Genomic DNA, 16,473 nt, shown 5'->3' with positions numbered 1-16,473 from the left:
TAATTCAAGAAAAAACAGAGGACCCATCTGCCTTTTATGAACGATTATGTGAGGCAGCTAGGAAATGGACAGAATTAGATCCTGAGAGTGATTAGAATAGAGCAATATTTACTACTTTGTTTGTAGGGCAAGCTGCTCCACATATTCAAAAGAAATTGCAGAAAGTGGATGGAATTACAGGAATGACTATATCACAGTTAATTGAAATTGCTTATAAGGTGTATAATAATAGGGAAGAAGAGGAAAAGAAAAATCAGGAAAAAGAAAAAATAAAAGATAGGAAACAAAAAGCTGCTATTCTAGCAGCTGCTTTTGTAAATGCCCAAGGATCAGCAGGAGGAAGAGGTAGAAGATATGTGAGAGGTAGAGGGTATTTGAGAGGAAAAGGTAGAGGAGGTAGAGATATGTTTAAACAATATACCCCATTAGGATTTAATCAATGTGCTGTATGTAAGAAACAGGGACACTGGAAAAGTCAGTGTCCAGAGAACAAAGAAGCAGTCGTGACTCAGTCACAGCAGATACCACCTGAAGCTGACTTACTTATGATGAGAGGAAATTCTGAATGATGGGGACCGGGGGTAGAAAATGATATTTTCCCAGCTGAGCCCCTGGTTCCAGTAAAGCTGGGAAATGAAGTAGTCGATTTTTTAGTAGATACTGGAGCAAAATATTCTGTTATGAATACATGTAAAGGACCAATAAGTAAATTTAATGTATCTATTGTTGGGGTCATGGGAAAGAAAGAGGTAAGGCCTTTTTTGAAACCTTTAAAATGTAAAATTGGAGGAAAAACATTGATACATGAATTTTTATATATACCAGAATGCAGCATGCCTCTCTTAGGACGGGATTTATTGAATAAATTGGGAGCACAAATTACCTTTAAAAAAGGAAGAATCCAAGTTCATTTTCCTGAAGCTAGTGCCTGGCAAGCCCAAGTTTATTTATTACAGACAAACACAGATGAATCTGAAGAAATTCCAGAAGAGATTAAAGATGCAGTTTACCCTTTTGCTTGGGCAACAGAGAAACCAGGAAGAGTGAAAAATGTGGAACCGGTAAAAGTTGAATTGAAAACAGAAGTTCGACCGGTAAGAAAGAAACAATATCTTATTAGTATAGAAGCCAGAAAAGGTTTGGAACCAATAATAAATAATTTTCTTAAATATGGACTTTAAAGAGAATGTCAATCTGATTAAAATACTCCTATCCTTCCAGTGGAAAAAAAAAAAAAGCCACATAACCAAGGATATAGGCTGGTTTAAGATCTAAAAGCAATAAACCAGTGAGTGGTGGACATTCATTCAGTAGTCCCTAATCCATATACGCTGCTAACAACTATCAATGAATCAAATGCATATATTTCTCTGTTATAGATTTGAAAGATGCTTTCTTTTGTATACCTCTGGAAAAAACAGTCAAAAGATTTTTGCTTTTGAATGGGAAGATCCGTCAACTGGGAGGACGACTCAGCTCTGCTGGACCGTGCTGCCACAAGGGTTTAAAAATAGCCCAACCATTTTTGGAGCAGCTCTGAGGAATTGGAACAGTGGTCCGGTAAGGAAGATCAAATCACCCTCCTTCAGTATGTTGATGACATCCTATTGGGAGCAGATACTACTGAGATCTGCAAAGAAAAAACTGTTAGCCTCCTAAACTTTTTGGGAATGGCCGGGTATAGGGTGTCAGAGAAGAAAGCACAAATTGCAAAACAAACTGTAATTTATTTGGGGTTTGAGATTTCCCAAGGACAGCGAAGATTGGGAAATGGTAGAAAAGAAGCCATTTGCAGGATGGCACCCCCTCAATCCAAAAGAGAGTTGAGAGGATTTCTAGGAATGGCTGGATGGTGTCGCCTTTGGATTCCAAATTATGGTTTGATGGCAAAACCATTGTATGAGGCAACCAACGGCCCTGAAGAAAATCCTGCCTCTTTAATGCCAAGTGAAAAAGAGAGTGATCTTAACCATGCAAGTCATTGAACAGGTATATGCCAGCAGGCCAGACCTGAAAGATGTCCCTCTCCAAACTCCGGATGAAGAATTATTTACTGATGGAAGCAGCTTTGTTGTAAAAAGAGAAAGGAGGGCTGGCTATGCCGTGGTAACTTTAACTGAAGATCGAGAAATAAAAGCATTACCTCCAAATACATCCGCCCAGAAGGCAGAAATTATAACCCTGACAAAAGCCTTAAATTTGGCTAAAGGTAAAAGAGTCAACATCTATACAGATTCTAAATATGCTTTTGGAGTTGTGCATGCTCATGGAGCAATATGGAAGGAGCGAAGACTTTTGTCTGCCAGTGGTACCCTTATAAAATATGGAACAAAGATTTTAAATTTGTTGGAAGGAGTACAGAAACCTAAAGAAGTTGCGGTGATTCATTCTAAGGCTCATCAAAAAAGGGACTCAAAAGTACTACAAGGAAATCAGAAAGCAGATGAGGCTGCTAAATGTGTAGCATTAAATACTATGATTTATGTTTTAATTCCATCAAAAGAAATTCAGGTGGAATCCCCAAATTATAGTGAGAAAGAAAATAAATTAGCTATGTTATTACATTGTAAGAAGAATGATCAAGGATGGTGGATAACTTCACATGGACAATGTATAGTAACCCCTGAAATTATGAAGAAATTAATGGTCAAAACCCATGCTGAAACACATATGGGAGTAGAGGCAATGGTGGAATCAGTAAAACGATATGCGATAGGAACTAAAATGTTATTGATTGCTAAAAGTGTGAGTAATAAATGTAAGATTTTTCTTAGGAACAATCCGAAAATACAAATCCGACCCCCTCCTGGAGAGGTAAAGAGAGGCTTAACTCCCGGTGAGTATTGGCAAATAGATTTTTCAGAGTTACCGCGATGTAACCAATTCCGATATCTATTGGTATTGGTAAATACCTTCTCTGGATGGCTGGAAGCTTTCCCGTGTCAATCCAACAAGGCAAAAGAGGTTGTGAAACATTTGTTGAAAGAAATAATTCCAAGGTTTGGAGTCCCTTTAGGAATATCCTCAGATAGAGGTCCACATTTTGTAGCAGAGGTTGTTAAAAACATGAGTAAGACATTAGGGATTAAGTGGGATCTCCATACCTCTTGGAGACCTCAATCTAGTGGGCAGGTGGAAAGGATGAATCAAACATTGAAAAGTCAAATTTCTAAAATATGTCAGGAAGCTCAATTGAAGTGGATCGAAGCCTTACCACTTGCCTTGTTGAGAATTAGGGTGACCCCTAGAACTAAAGAAAAAGTGAGTCCATTTGAAATATTATATGGAAAACCTTAAAGTGTTAATTTGACAGGAAGATCTAAACAAATGCATGTAATAGGAGAAAAATGTTACAACAGAATTAAAAAAAAAATATATATATCGTAAACTGTGGATATCTACACCTAAGGGACCATTGAAGTTAACTTTAAGGCGTACTTGATGAGTTATCAGAGATGTTGTTAAATTATTTGTGATATTTAAAATATTTATTGTTAGAAAAGAAATCAAATTAATTAAGAAATTGTAGGTTTAGGAGTAGAAAATATAAAGCCTGTTGATATTAATTATGATGATCAGTAAAGCTGAATCCCAATTTCTATTGCCAAAAATAAGATAGAAATTCCAAATTTAAATTAGTTTAGATAATTGTTCTTATTTGCAATACTGATTGTCATCTTAGTTATAATTATTTGTTGTATGATTTAATGTATGTCTTTTTGTAAACCAAATGCTTATAAGTAAATGATGTGAGACTCATGATGCTCAACATCATAAGTCTCAAAGGGGGGAATTGATGTAGTAGGCACAGTATCTACTATTCCATACTGCTTGCTTCTGTAGTCCTACTGTTCGCTTCTGTAATTCTAAACAATGAAGACTTGTTGCTTAGAAGTTAGGTAACTAGCAGGTGTTGTGTTTGCAGGTGTGTAGAATTGTAACTAGTCTAAAATTGTGTATCCTGGAAGCATTGTTAGACTCTAGTGAAGAATAACCTGGGAAACTATAAACAAAACGCGGTCCAAGCATGGCTCAGGGGCAAATTGCGACCCTATAAGGTAAAGAGGAAATAAGTTCATGAAGAGTTCACTACCCTGCCGACCACCAGAGACCACCCGAGACCCTCAAGGAGGGTCTAAAAGGCTTTCGTACGCATGTGTTTAAGATAATGTAATATTATAATTAGTTCTTGGAAATTTAATGAATATGTAAAAGAGACATTTAAAATATGTATGAGAAGCATGGATATAAACAGAAAGGTGATTAGACCAGGTGTGCTTGATTTGTGGCAAGTCCACCGAGCACCCAGGCCTGAATAAAACAATCTCTCTCCTGAGCGTGTGGAATTGGTTACTTGCACGCCGGGCACGAATCCGCTTTTCAGACAACATACAGAGCTTATGATAACAGAACATCGCACTGATGTTCTCTAAGCAAATAAACCCAGATGTCTGGAAAAGTTCCATACCTATCTCTTGCTTTGGACATGTATACCTTATATAAAGAGTTAAGGGGAAGAGAGGAAGGCAGGTATAAATAAATATTATGTGAAACCTTTTCATATTGTGGAGAAAGTTTTTGCACATCATAAACTGGCAATTTTTCCCTCTCACAAATTAGTATCATTTTTATTCCCTATGCTACTAACCCTCCTGACACACAGAAAACATTTTCAGTTCAGAACCTTGACTTTTTTTTATCGAACAGTTAAGCAGTACGTTTCATTTCCCTTGCAACTCAGTGACTGGAAGAAATGACAATCCTGGAATAACAGTATGAAATTACGACAGTATAAAATTATAATCAGTAATAGAATTATGCAGTAATGAGGATATCTATTAGGTTGTGGGTTTGCCTTCTGAGAGATTTATGAAACACTCATCACTACTGAGTGATGTAACAGAATAAGCTTATGTTAGTCAATGAGGGGAATTTAGGATTACAATGTCCCTGTCAGATAAAAACAGAGTCTGTATGAGAAAAACCATGGAAATACGCCAGTGTCTGGTCTTGAAGACTTCCATGATAGCATGAGGAGAAAACATGGCCTTTTGACAATTTTTAGAAAAGATGCAGCTCATATGTGTAACACAAGCTTTGAGTACAGTACCTAGGCTAAGCTCCACGGCGGGTATGAAAAGGCAAGGCCTTACACATGCTTGAAGGCTCTGAGATTCCTCATACCAGCAGCAGTGCTATCATTCCGCCACATGCACTGCTTGAACTATGCAAGTTTACTTGGACTGTTCAGAAAAGATGCAAAAACAGGATATCATGTCTTCTCTTTGTCAGTATATGGATAAAGTATTATAGACAATCCCTCCTTGTTCCACAGATCCCTGCCTTCTGCTGCAAGACAGTGCCTGTTTGTGAATGCAGATTTTCTGCAAAGCTCTGTCTATGCTTTAGCCAGGGGTGAAGGGGCAGCTCCTCAAGACCAGCCTGAGGAGTGGAGTGGCAGGGGTGGTTAGCCAGAGTTCAGTCCTCTGGCAAAGAGCTTGCTACAGTTTTATTTGTTACTTCTATATACAAAGGGACTTCAATTAGCTGCGTGCTGTCTGAGACAAGAGAGCCTTTATAGGCTTCAAAGTGGCCTACAAATAGCGCTTCTGTTCCTTCACTGATGTGTGGGACTCTCCTGTGGGATATACAATGGGTATTGTGTTACTCAGAGAGCTGTATCTGGGTTATATCTGGAGCCTGCTTTTTTGTGGGGTCTTTATAAAACTAGCCAATTCATAGATTGCTCAAGTTTGTCTTAAGAAACAAGGTGTCTTTCAAAAGATGATTCAGAATGAACTCCGTGAGTGCTGTATTACTTGCAAGCTATGTGAAGTGAGGAAAAGGGCAATGAAACCATGGCAGCAAGTGATCACTGGAGCAGCAGCGCTGACACGAAAGGACTGCATGCCTGAACACAGACTGAGGGAGGTTAAACTTGCTCCCATCTGAGAAAGAACAAGGCTCTGGAAAGGAATCCTGCTCTTTCTAGCTGGCGCAGGCAGGCCATCTTAAAGAAATGTATGGGGAGAAAGAAGAGGTAGGGCATAGCTGATGAAAGGGAGACAGATACGTAACACCACTGGACTGACTTTCCCTAACAAAGTGGTTTCACTTGGAAAGAAAATTAAGATTTCTAGGGCTAACAGAGCACCATTTTATACAGGGTTTTGTCAGGCTTCAGTGAGACAGTGGCCTTCGCTTCAATAAATAGTTTAAGAATCAGCATTAGATGCATTCAAGATATAAGGTACACAGTTTACAACAAGAATAACTTACAAAATAACAGATAATTTTATCATTTTGTATACATAATGACTGGATGTCATTGTACTTCCTGAATACAGAATATACAAAACCATGCATTGTTCTTTTCAAATGTATACTTTTATACTTTTCTAAACCCAGAGTAGTTCTCCATTGATATGGTAAGTGCTAACTACACTGAAAGCTATTCTCTACAAGGAAGTGGGAAGGAAATATCTAGATAATTGGTAGCCAGATGTTACAACATCCTCACTACTAACTTGGAATGCAGGTAGGCAGCAAAGCTGAGATGCAGAACAAAACAATTTTTAATTCAAGGGTGATCTGAACTGAGACAAAATGGGCAATATATTAATGGCAGAAATTAAGACTCCAGAGTCCATGACTCCAAAGGCCTCAATCTCTGGAGAAGTCAGTACGTTTTCCAACTTCTACCAAAATAAAAACCATTTAAATGGTTTTTTAAAACCATTTAAAAGAAGATCAAGGCAGCAAACGAAAGCACTAACACCTGGGGCTGTAAGAATTCTTGCAAAGTGCATACTGTTAGAGTCACTTTTGTCACATCTGCATTACAGCAGTCTCTATCACAGGAACAGCTACTTCTGTTCTCTTCAGATTCTTGGCGTCATTTAACACACAAAACACAAAGCTCTTGCTCTGGCCATGAATTAGGGATTGGTAGCAAAATGAGAAGACATCTTCTTCACTTCTTGCCAAAGCCAGAAGACACAAAAGCAAGTAAATACAGTAAATTGATACTTACTATAGATGCAGGCAATAAATAATGTAGAATAGTGAAAGGAAAAGAGAAGAAAGAAAAAAAGTATTTAAAGTAAGATTCTAATACTGCCTCTGGCAATAGACGTTTCTGTGCTCTGGTGGGAAAGTCACCCAACTAACATTTCTTAGAGGTGCTCGCTAATGGTGTATTGCATGTTTTCTAGCTGACCCACCTCATACACCTTTAACCTTAGTGTCAAAGTACATTATGTTTGCGGCTAAAAGCAAAGCCATAGGGAGCCGAGCACTTAACCTGTAGCATTCAGTACACCTTGAGCACCATTTTTAAAGGGACATTCAAAGGGAGAATTACCTACTTTCTTCTAAGCTAGAGTAATTATTTTCAGTGTCTCATTAACTGAGTATCTAAACCCAGCATTTGAGACATGACAGCATTTGGAATTAAGCAGGAGAATCACCAACAAAATGGAGAAATACACTGAAAGCCACAAAATTTTGCACAGCAAGTCCGAACTCTTAGTAATAGCAATGGAAATCATTTAACAACAAAGTGTTCAGTAGATTAACTCAGTGTAAGCAACGTGTAATTGATTTACTGAAGCTGCCCTCAGGAGGATATCTACCACTAATTGTTTAAGAGCTAAGAGAGTAAAGGGCAAAGCTGCAGCAACTGAACCATAAAGAGATGTCTTAAACTGGGTAGAAGATTGCTTTATTACTAAAGATAATTTTATTCTTTGTTCATGTTACTTGCTTTTGATAACTATTAAATGAGGCAAATTAAACAGGAATGTTTTTTTCCCAAAGTTAAAAACACTGTAACTATTATTGCATCAAATTTATTGGAAACTCTACTATCAAGATTCTGCCTGAGAAGACATCATAGCCGAAGCAATAGAACTATATATACACATGAATTATCATCTGAACATTTTCTAAGGCATAGAATTTAAATGAATGTCTGTGATTTTTATTCAGGTTTTAAATAAATTATGTTGGCTTCCTTCTATGTCCAGCACTTTCTGAAGCAGTCACATTAAATACTTTTTTTTTTAAACTTATTGTTTTAAAATTATTTTGCACAGAAGTGACAGCTAACAATAGCTTTGCTGCTACTTTTAGCAGCAAAGAGTTAACACCTCAAAGAAGAATCCTTTGTTAATAAAATTCATAGCTAGACCACATTAAATCTTTAACCATGTAATCATCTATTACCAACTACTTTTCCATGCTTGCACATTTACTGTATTGTGGCAAAAAAGAACCCCAGAACATTCATTCCTTTGATTAAGGATCTCCTTGACTTGAGCATAGCTACTGCCAAGCTCTACTGTCAGCTTCACTTGCCTGGCAAGATGGTAACATGGATATCAGCCCTCTTTCCTCAGATGGAGACAAAACCTACTAAAAATCACAAGGAACTCAAGTCTCCTGACAGTACTATTTTGATATTATTGAGCATCAGCAGAGATATCGTGGAACGTTGAAACCATGCAAACACATACAGAGAACAAGAGCAGGAGAGCGTCAAACACTGAACTGCATTTCCTCTTGTGGCCATGAGGCAACTGCCTAATTGCTCCACACTTATTTTGGACACTGAACATGAACATGGGACTCCCTGTTAGCAATTAAATCTTTCTTGGATAATTCTTCATTGTTTACTTTTTTTATATGATTAAAATAGTACTGCTAAATTCTATTTCTCCAACTTGCACATGTCTAAATTCACCAGGTGTATGGTCCTATTTATAAAGGAATAACCACGTTGTGTTAGTTGCCTTCATACACAGTTCAGTTTCAAATTATTTAAGACATAGGGGTATCTTACCAGGACTGGTTCTGTACAGCTCAGACGGGCTGCTGACCTTTTGGCTGGAGGGAATCCGCGGATGGTATAGTGGAGGTGTTTTCACTAGGAGAGAAGGAAAAGTACAATTCCTCTTCAGTAAGACCTAAATGTTAATAGTGCTATTAAAATAAATAAATAAATAGAGACAGACATTTCCTTACCATATGATGTCTCTGGTGACAGGGGAAAAGCTGGTGTGGATGGGACAGCTTCATTTCCAAGTTTTGTTGGGGAGAAGATTCCCCCATCTATTTCATCTTGGTAACATGCAACAGCTATCTAGAAAGGGCACATAAAAGCAAAATTACAGTGTGAAAATTCCCACTTAACCCTACAACACAGTGGGGCATTTTTCATCAGATTACAGGAGGTTTCATATAATCTGATCCATTGTTCCAGCAGAGCGATCTTGGAACACTGAAAACATGCAAACACACAGAGAGGACTAGAGCAGGACATCCTTAAACATTAAATTGCATTTCTGAGATAACTACCGTCATTTGTTCTTATTGCCACAATGCAACTGCCCAATTGCTTCACGTTGATTTTGGACACTGAACATGGGACTCCCTATTGGCCATTCGCTTCAATAAATATTTCTTGAAAAATTCTTCATTGTTTACCTCCTTGGTCTCCCCTACAGGAATCGGTGATCCTGGATTTACAGCCTGGCCAGTAGCAGGAGACTTCATCCATCCACACCTGTTATATGATGGCTGCCCAGGGACATCATTGTCATACTGCCCAACACTTAACTTTCTGATCCTTCCCCCTGTTGCACTGTCATCTTGCATACCTGTTGCTGAAAACAAATAGGTAAACTGATTAATAAACTAATTTTTTTTTTCAATTAGAGCTATTAAAACAAACTTCATTATTGTGCCTTCAGTGATTTTGTTCAAGAACGCTCATGAAATAACTGGTTTCATAACTGCTTTACAAAACCACACAGGTGGGGGGAGAAAAAAAAAATCAGTTGTAGTTAGCCTTGCTGACACATGTTGGAATACATTTGCAGCACACCTGGTTCCAGAGAAATGAAGCAGCATGTTTCTGCTGACGCTCATTTTTGAAAGTTACCCCCAGTGCCACCGGTCGAGCCTGCCAGCAGGTGCCGCTACGGGCAGCCAAATGGGAAACCTCTCCCTCCATCCCTGACACACAGCAGCTCTCAGCAGCAAAACCATTTCTGCTTTCCAGGACTGCATTTTCCCCGAAAGAAGAGCTTCTTTTTAGCTAACACAGACCCTGGCCCTTATAGACCCAGCTCACTGTACACCTTTTGTGACACACAGGGCAGTCACAATCACAAAAATTAGGTATTAGATACACACAGGAGCTGGTAACCTTTTGGAGTCTGAGAAATGGAGCGTCAGAGTAAGCTGAGCCAGCAGAACAATCCAGGATATTCAAGGGCACAACTCTGAAAACTAAAATACTTTTTAAGCACCCATATTTTAAACACACACTTAACCCTTTGTCCCCTGACTAGAAACTTTATGTGTGGTCTTTCAGGTGGAAAGAGTATCTTCTGAAGACACTGTGAGCAAACTAGATGCATCAAACAAGATCTTTGAAGCCAGAAAAGAAAGGAGATGAAATCACAAATATCTTCCAAACCTCTTAAGTGATGCTAAAAAGTCATGAAGATTTCTACTGAAATTGAAGACACTTAGGAATGTAGATAGAGCTCATACTACTCCAGCATCTACCAACATTTTGCATCGGAATTCTTTTTTTATTTGTAATTTCTGTAAAGAAAAATGAGTGGGAATCACTGTGCAGAATCTCAGCCTTCAAAGAGACCATCTGAGACCAGGCATTCCCAGTCCTACCGCTCCTCCGCAGGAAGCAATGGGAGCCAGGAACAGTACATGAGAATTTCACTCCATTTGTAACCAAGTTATTAAGGTACAGGCAGTTTCTTTCTGAATGTGCCTCTCCTACTTAACACAGCCTCGTAGAGTACCTTATGAGAGAGAATGTCTACCTTTTGGATGGGTCAAAACAGACCTTAAAATTTAGCATAGATTTTACTTGTCACACTAATGAGAGGGCTTCACCATCAATGATACTCAATACACTCATGTCACTAGTATTCATACACTCGTGAAGCTTGTAATTTCTATGAAGTTAATATAGTCCTCAGAAAGCTGCAAACGGGTATCTCAGGGGAACTGGACATTTTCCTTAAATAGACTGGAAGTGCTTTATGTATCAAATTCCCAGCAGATATTTGATGACAAAGGGAAGAAGTTGAGCTGATATATTGCAATAAAGCTTAAAGCAAATAACTTGAATCTAAGAGATGAAAATTACATGAAGTAGTCAGCAAAAAATGACTTTTACTTAATTAGTTTCATGAATGTGCTTCAGAGCTGCCTCACTTAATGTAACAGATGTTTAGAGTTATTAATTTAAAAGACGTCTTTTACAGCATAAAGTATAAGGAGCCAAGACTTCCTAGAAGTCACATCACTTGTTTTTGTTCTTGCAGTTCAGCTTAAAGTTTTGGCAGAGCTTCATAAATATCCCAGGAGCACATATTTATTTCTTTGAAAGCATGTTGTATACTCTCATTTCTCTCTTTTCCCTTGTGAACTACAAGAATAACCTTGTTTTTCCTGAAGAACAAATAATAACATTCCAACAGATTGGCATCAGAACAGCATCAGGCATTTATCTTGTCAGATGGTTATCACTATGCCAATGCTACAGTTGACAGAAGCATGGCCAGTGGTTAAAGGTTAATCTTTGGTTTCTTCAGCTGCTTAACTTTCCTGGAGTACTATTGAGAGGTATTTATAAGTATTAGAAAGAAAACAACACTAAGCTAAAAATCTTGTCTGCAGTGACATGTCAACAACAGTGCTCTATCTTGTATATCAGCAGTTGTCCTGGCTAAACTTCAAAAACTGTTATGTTAACTCTTCATGTGTTATACATGTTTGTATTTACAGAGTACATGAGACACACCATTAAAAAGGTCCACGTTTACTTTCAGTTACACAACAACTACTAAGATGATGCTTACATGTTTCCACTTGATTCACAGGGCTTGTGGGCTAGCCTCAAAACCAGCTTTATGTGAGAGTGGGGCAAGCACAGCGTACATATTAGGACTCTCTGGGAAGAACTTTTCTTGTGAAGGTGGTAAAACAAGCTGGACCGATAGGCCTTCTGCCCATTATGAAGTCCTTATCATTTGTAAAATAGAACTAACAGTCTTGTCCAAAATCCAGCATAGTTGCTCGAACACCTTCCCTTAACTTCTACCTAGTTTGTATCACAGCCAACCGTGTACAGTACAGTCAAACTGGAAACTCTTTACAAGAGATAATTATAAAACAAAGTTCATAAGAAATATGAAAGTTTCAGCATCTTGTTGTTTACCCCTCTATAAGAGGCTCTAAATCACATTACAACTTTGTGCATGAAGAGATGCAGTCACCTTCAAAGAACTGAGTATTACTTCAGGCCACTCAACTGCCCTTCTACTCCTCTGCATTTTTTTTCTTGACAGAGGTTTTTTTGCTTTTAAACAAAAGCAATGTATTGTACAAAAGACTTACATAAACCATATAAACAAACTTATTCAAACTGGTTTGAGGGGGGGAAAGATTATGATACATTGAATCGCAACAGGATAAAAATGCTTTAGGGTATCTAGATTCACAGGTTATCCTGGTTACCACTACAAATAAGTAAAAACCATATTTAGCAGTTATTTATCCCTTGAATAATCTGCAGGCTCCATAACGTACTTCAAATTATCAATAATAATTTGCTCTCCTTTAATATTAAGGAATCAGAATAGAATAGAATATTTCAGTTGGAAGGGATCATCTAGTCCAACTGCCTGACCACTTCAGGGCTGACCAAAAGTTAAAGCATGTTGTTAAGGCACTGTCAAAATGCCTCTTAAACACTGACAGGCATGCAGCACCAACCACCTCTCTAGGAAAGCTGTTCCAGGGTTTGACCACCCTCTCAGTAAAGAAATGCTTCCTAATGTCAAGTCCGAACGTCCCCCGACGGACAGCTTTGAGCCATTCCCACGTGTCCTTGCGCTGGATCCCAAGGAGAAGAGATCAGCACCCCCCTCTCCTCAGGAAGCCGTACAGAGCAGTGAGGTTGCCCCTCAGCCTCCTTTCCTCCAAACTAGACAACCCCAAAGTCCTTAGCTGCTCCTTCACAGGACATTCCTTCCAACCCTTTTACCAGCTTTGCTGCCTTCCTCCGGACACATCTTAACATCCGTCTTAAACTGTGGCGCCCAGAACTGCACACAGTACCCCAGGTGAGGCCACACCAACGCTGAGTACAGCGAGATAATCACCTCTTTTGACCGGCTGGTTATGCTGTGTTTGATGCACCCCAGGATGCGGTTTGCCCCCTTGGCTGCCAGGGCACACTGCTGACTCCTGTTGAGCCTGCTGTCAGCCAGCATCCCCAGCCTCCTTTCTGCAGGGCTGCTCTCCAGCCACTCCTCTCCCAATTTAGTCTTGTGCCCGGCGTTACTCCACCCCAGGTGCAGAATCCGGCATTTGGACTTGTTAAATTTCATCCCATTAATCATTGCCCAATGCTCCAAACTAACTAGATCCCTCTGCAAGGCATCTTGTCCCTCAAGAGAGTCCACAGCACCTCCCAGTTTGGTATCATCAGCAAACTTGCTAAGGGTGCATTCAACTCCTGCATCCAGATCGTTGATAAATATATTGAACAGAACTGGCCCTGGAATTGAACCCTGAGGAACACCGCTGGTGACGGGTCACCAGCCAGATGTAGCCCCGTTCACTACAACCCTTTGAGCTCTGCCCTTCAGCCAGTTCTTCGCCCAGCACACCGTGAACCCACTCATCCCGGAGTCGGACAACATGTCCAGAAGGATGCTGGGAAGGACAGTATCAAAAGCCTTACTAAAATCCAAGGAACTACATCCACCACCTTCCCTTCATCCAGTAGGCAGGTGACCTCATCATAGAAGGGTATCAAATTAGTTAGACAGGACTTTCCCTTTGTGAACCCATGTTGACTGTGCCTGATGATTGCATTACTCTTCAAATGCCTTTCAATAGTACCCAGTATAATCTTCTCCAGAATAATTTTTCCAGAAACTGAGGTTAGACTAACAGGTCTGTAGTTTCCTGGGTCTTCCCTTCACACCCTTCTTGTAAATTGGAATAACACTGGCTAGCTTCCAGTCCGCAGGGACCTCCCCAGACTCCCAAAACCTTTGGTAGATGATCGAGAGGGTTCCTGCCATAACATCCGCTAGCTCCTTCAGCACTCTGGGATTAATCCCATCAGGCCCCATGGACTTGTGAACATTCAGCTGACACAGCTGGCCCCTTACAATTTCAGTGTCCACAAATGGAAAGCCATTGTTCCCACACTTGTGGTCCTCCAATTCAGGGGACCAGGCAGCCCAAGGTCTGTCAGTATTATTAAAGACTGAGGCAAAAAAAAGCATTGAATGCCTCCGCTTTTTCTTCAGCCCTATGAGTCAGGTGAGCATCTTCAAGTATCGGTCCAACAAGGGACTAGGACTATTATACGGATTTCTGTAAATAAGATTAAGGGCTTAATTTACAAGGATTCAGTTTACGTTTACAAAACTTTATGGTTTTCTGGTTAAGAAATGCATCTAAGTTGTATTTCAAAATAATCAGAATACAAATACCATTACACTAATTTGAAATTCCAAAAGGTAAAATTAACTTTCTGTTTATCCTTACAACCTAAAAGGCGTGGGGGCTAAGGAGGACGTAAAGAGGAAAAGGTGGTTGCAGGAACCTTATGGTAAGTGATAATAATCTTTTTTATGGACGTCTCTGTGGAATGAACAAACTGTTCACATTAAGGGGAAAAAAAAAGTAGGACACTCCCTTATACTCCTATTCCATCACAAACCAAGTTTTACAGTTTAGATAACTCTTCTTGATTTATAGTGGTCACTCAACTAGTCAAATATCTTTAAATTCATAGTCTCAAGAAAGCAAAGATGTATTGGGTCCCCTTTTTTCCCAAATTTCTATCTTTTTTTAACTTCTTCTTGAGCACCACTTACCATATACATTGCACAACCAGAATCACTCTTCGCAATAGAAATACCATTGATAATATAGTCAAAATAATAATAATAATACTCAAAAGATAGTATTAGTCAAAAATATTTTAAAAATATGAATTGTTCCAACAGTACCTGATTTTATGTTTCATCTAATTCATCTAAACACAGTTCACCAGTACATTAATCTCACAGGTTCATAATTTCAGGTCATCCCACCTTCAGAGGGCTAAAAGATAGTTGTAATTTCAGAAAGTCAATCTTCTAACAGGATTGAAGACACTGAGCTTCACAACATGAAATAATACTGATGTGAAAAAACACAACCTGAACTGTGCATTTCAGAAGCTGAGCCAACTCCTTTGTTTTAAAAGCAGTTACCTTAGATTCACTTACTGAAAGATAATGATCCAAACAGTCCCCCTTTCAACAAAAATTTATACATGACTTCGCAGCTAGTTTGAAAAGTCACTGGAATGCCCATTACTGCTACCAATCCTAAAACAAAAAGCCTTACTGTTTTCGACTATGAGCTCCACCAAAGCCAACTGAAGCAAATAATAACTTCAACAAGTTTTAGATCAACCCTGAAAAACAGGGTTATTTTTCTTAAGAAAATTTAAAGCCTCTGAAGTGGTCTAAGAATAAATAATCACATTGCATTACATTTCTCCAAATTGTTTAACATGATTTTTTATCATTAACTTTCCTTGTCAACTATCAACTAGAAAAATTATTCAGCATTAGAAATAACATTCATCTGACCCTTCACATAAATTGTCTTTGGAGTGGCTGACAGGCCAGAGGAGTATGCTGGCATCCAGCATGACCTCGACAGGCTGAAGAAATGGGCACACAGGAACCTCATGAAGTTCAATACGTGCAAAGTCCTGCACCTGCGGAAGAACAACCTCATGCACCAGTATATGCTGGGGACCATCCAGCTGGAAAGCAGCTTGCCAGAAAAGGAGCTGGGGGTGCTGGTGGACACCAAGTTGAACATGTGCCAGCAATGTGCGCTTGCAGCAAAGGAGGCAATCCTTGCCCTCTGCTCAGCACTGGTGAGGCCACACCTGGAGTACTGTGTCCAGTTCTGGGCTCCCCAATACAAGAGAGACATGGACACTCCGGAGAGAGCCCAGTGAAGGGCCACGAAGATGATCAAAGGACTGGAGCATCTCTCCATTGACGAAAGGCTGAGAGAGCTGGGACTGTTCAGTCTGGAGAAGAGAAGGCTCAGGGGGATCTCATCAATGTCTATAAATACCTGAAGGGAGGGTGCAAAGAGGACAGAGCCAGGCTCTTTTCCATGGTGCCCAGTGACAGGACAAGAGGCAATGGGCACAAACTGAAACACAGGAGGTTCCCTCTGAACATCAGGAAATGCTTTTTTATGGTGAGGGTGACCAAGCACTGGCACAAGCTGCCCAATGAGGTGGTGGAGTCTCCCTCCTTGGAGATATTCAAAAGCCATCTGGACATGGTCCTGGGCAACTGACTCTAGGTGGCCCTGTTTGAGTGGGTGGAGGGGAGGTTT

At 39.6% G+C, this 16,473-nt stretch overlaps 1 protein-coding gene across 1 annotated transcript in view; it reads right to left on the bottom strand.

Moving 5' to 3' along the window:
• Positions 1–16,473, bottom strand: part of TNS3 (tensin 3) — a 256,780-nt gene that overhangs the window by 55,815 nt on the left and 184,492 nt on the right. The window contains exons 20-22 of the mRNA XM_075142915.1: positions 9,487–9,665; positions 9,025–9,142; positions 8,843–8,926 (exon numbers count right to left, since the gene is read on the bottom strand). Coding sequence (XP_074999016.1) covers positions 8,843–8,926; positions 9,025–9,142; positions 9,487–9,665 — 381 coding nt within the window. The remainder of the gene's footprint in view (positions 1–8,842; positions 8,927–9,024; positions 9,143–9,486; positions 9,666–16,473) is intronic.

Source organism: Calonectris borealis, chromosome 2, assembly GCF_964195595.1.
Source record: "Calonectris borealis chromosome 2, bCalBor7.hap1.2, whole genome shotgun sequence".
NCBI lineage: Eukaryota > Metazoa > Chordata > Aves > Procellariiformes > Procellariidae > Calonectris > Calonectris borealis.
This window is presented reverse-complemented; position numbering and strand designations above follow the sequence as displayed.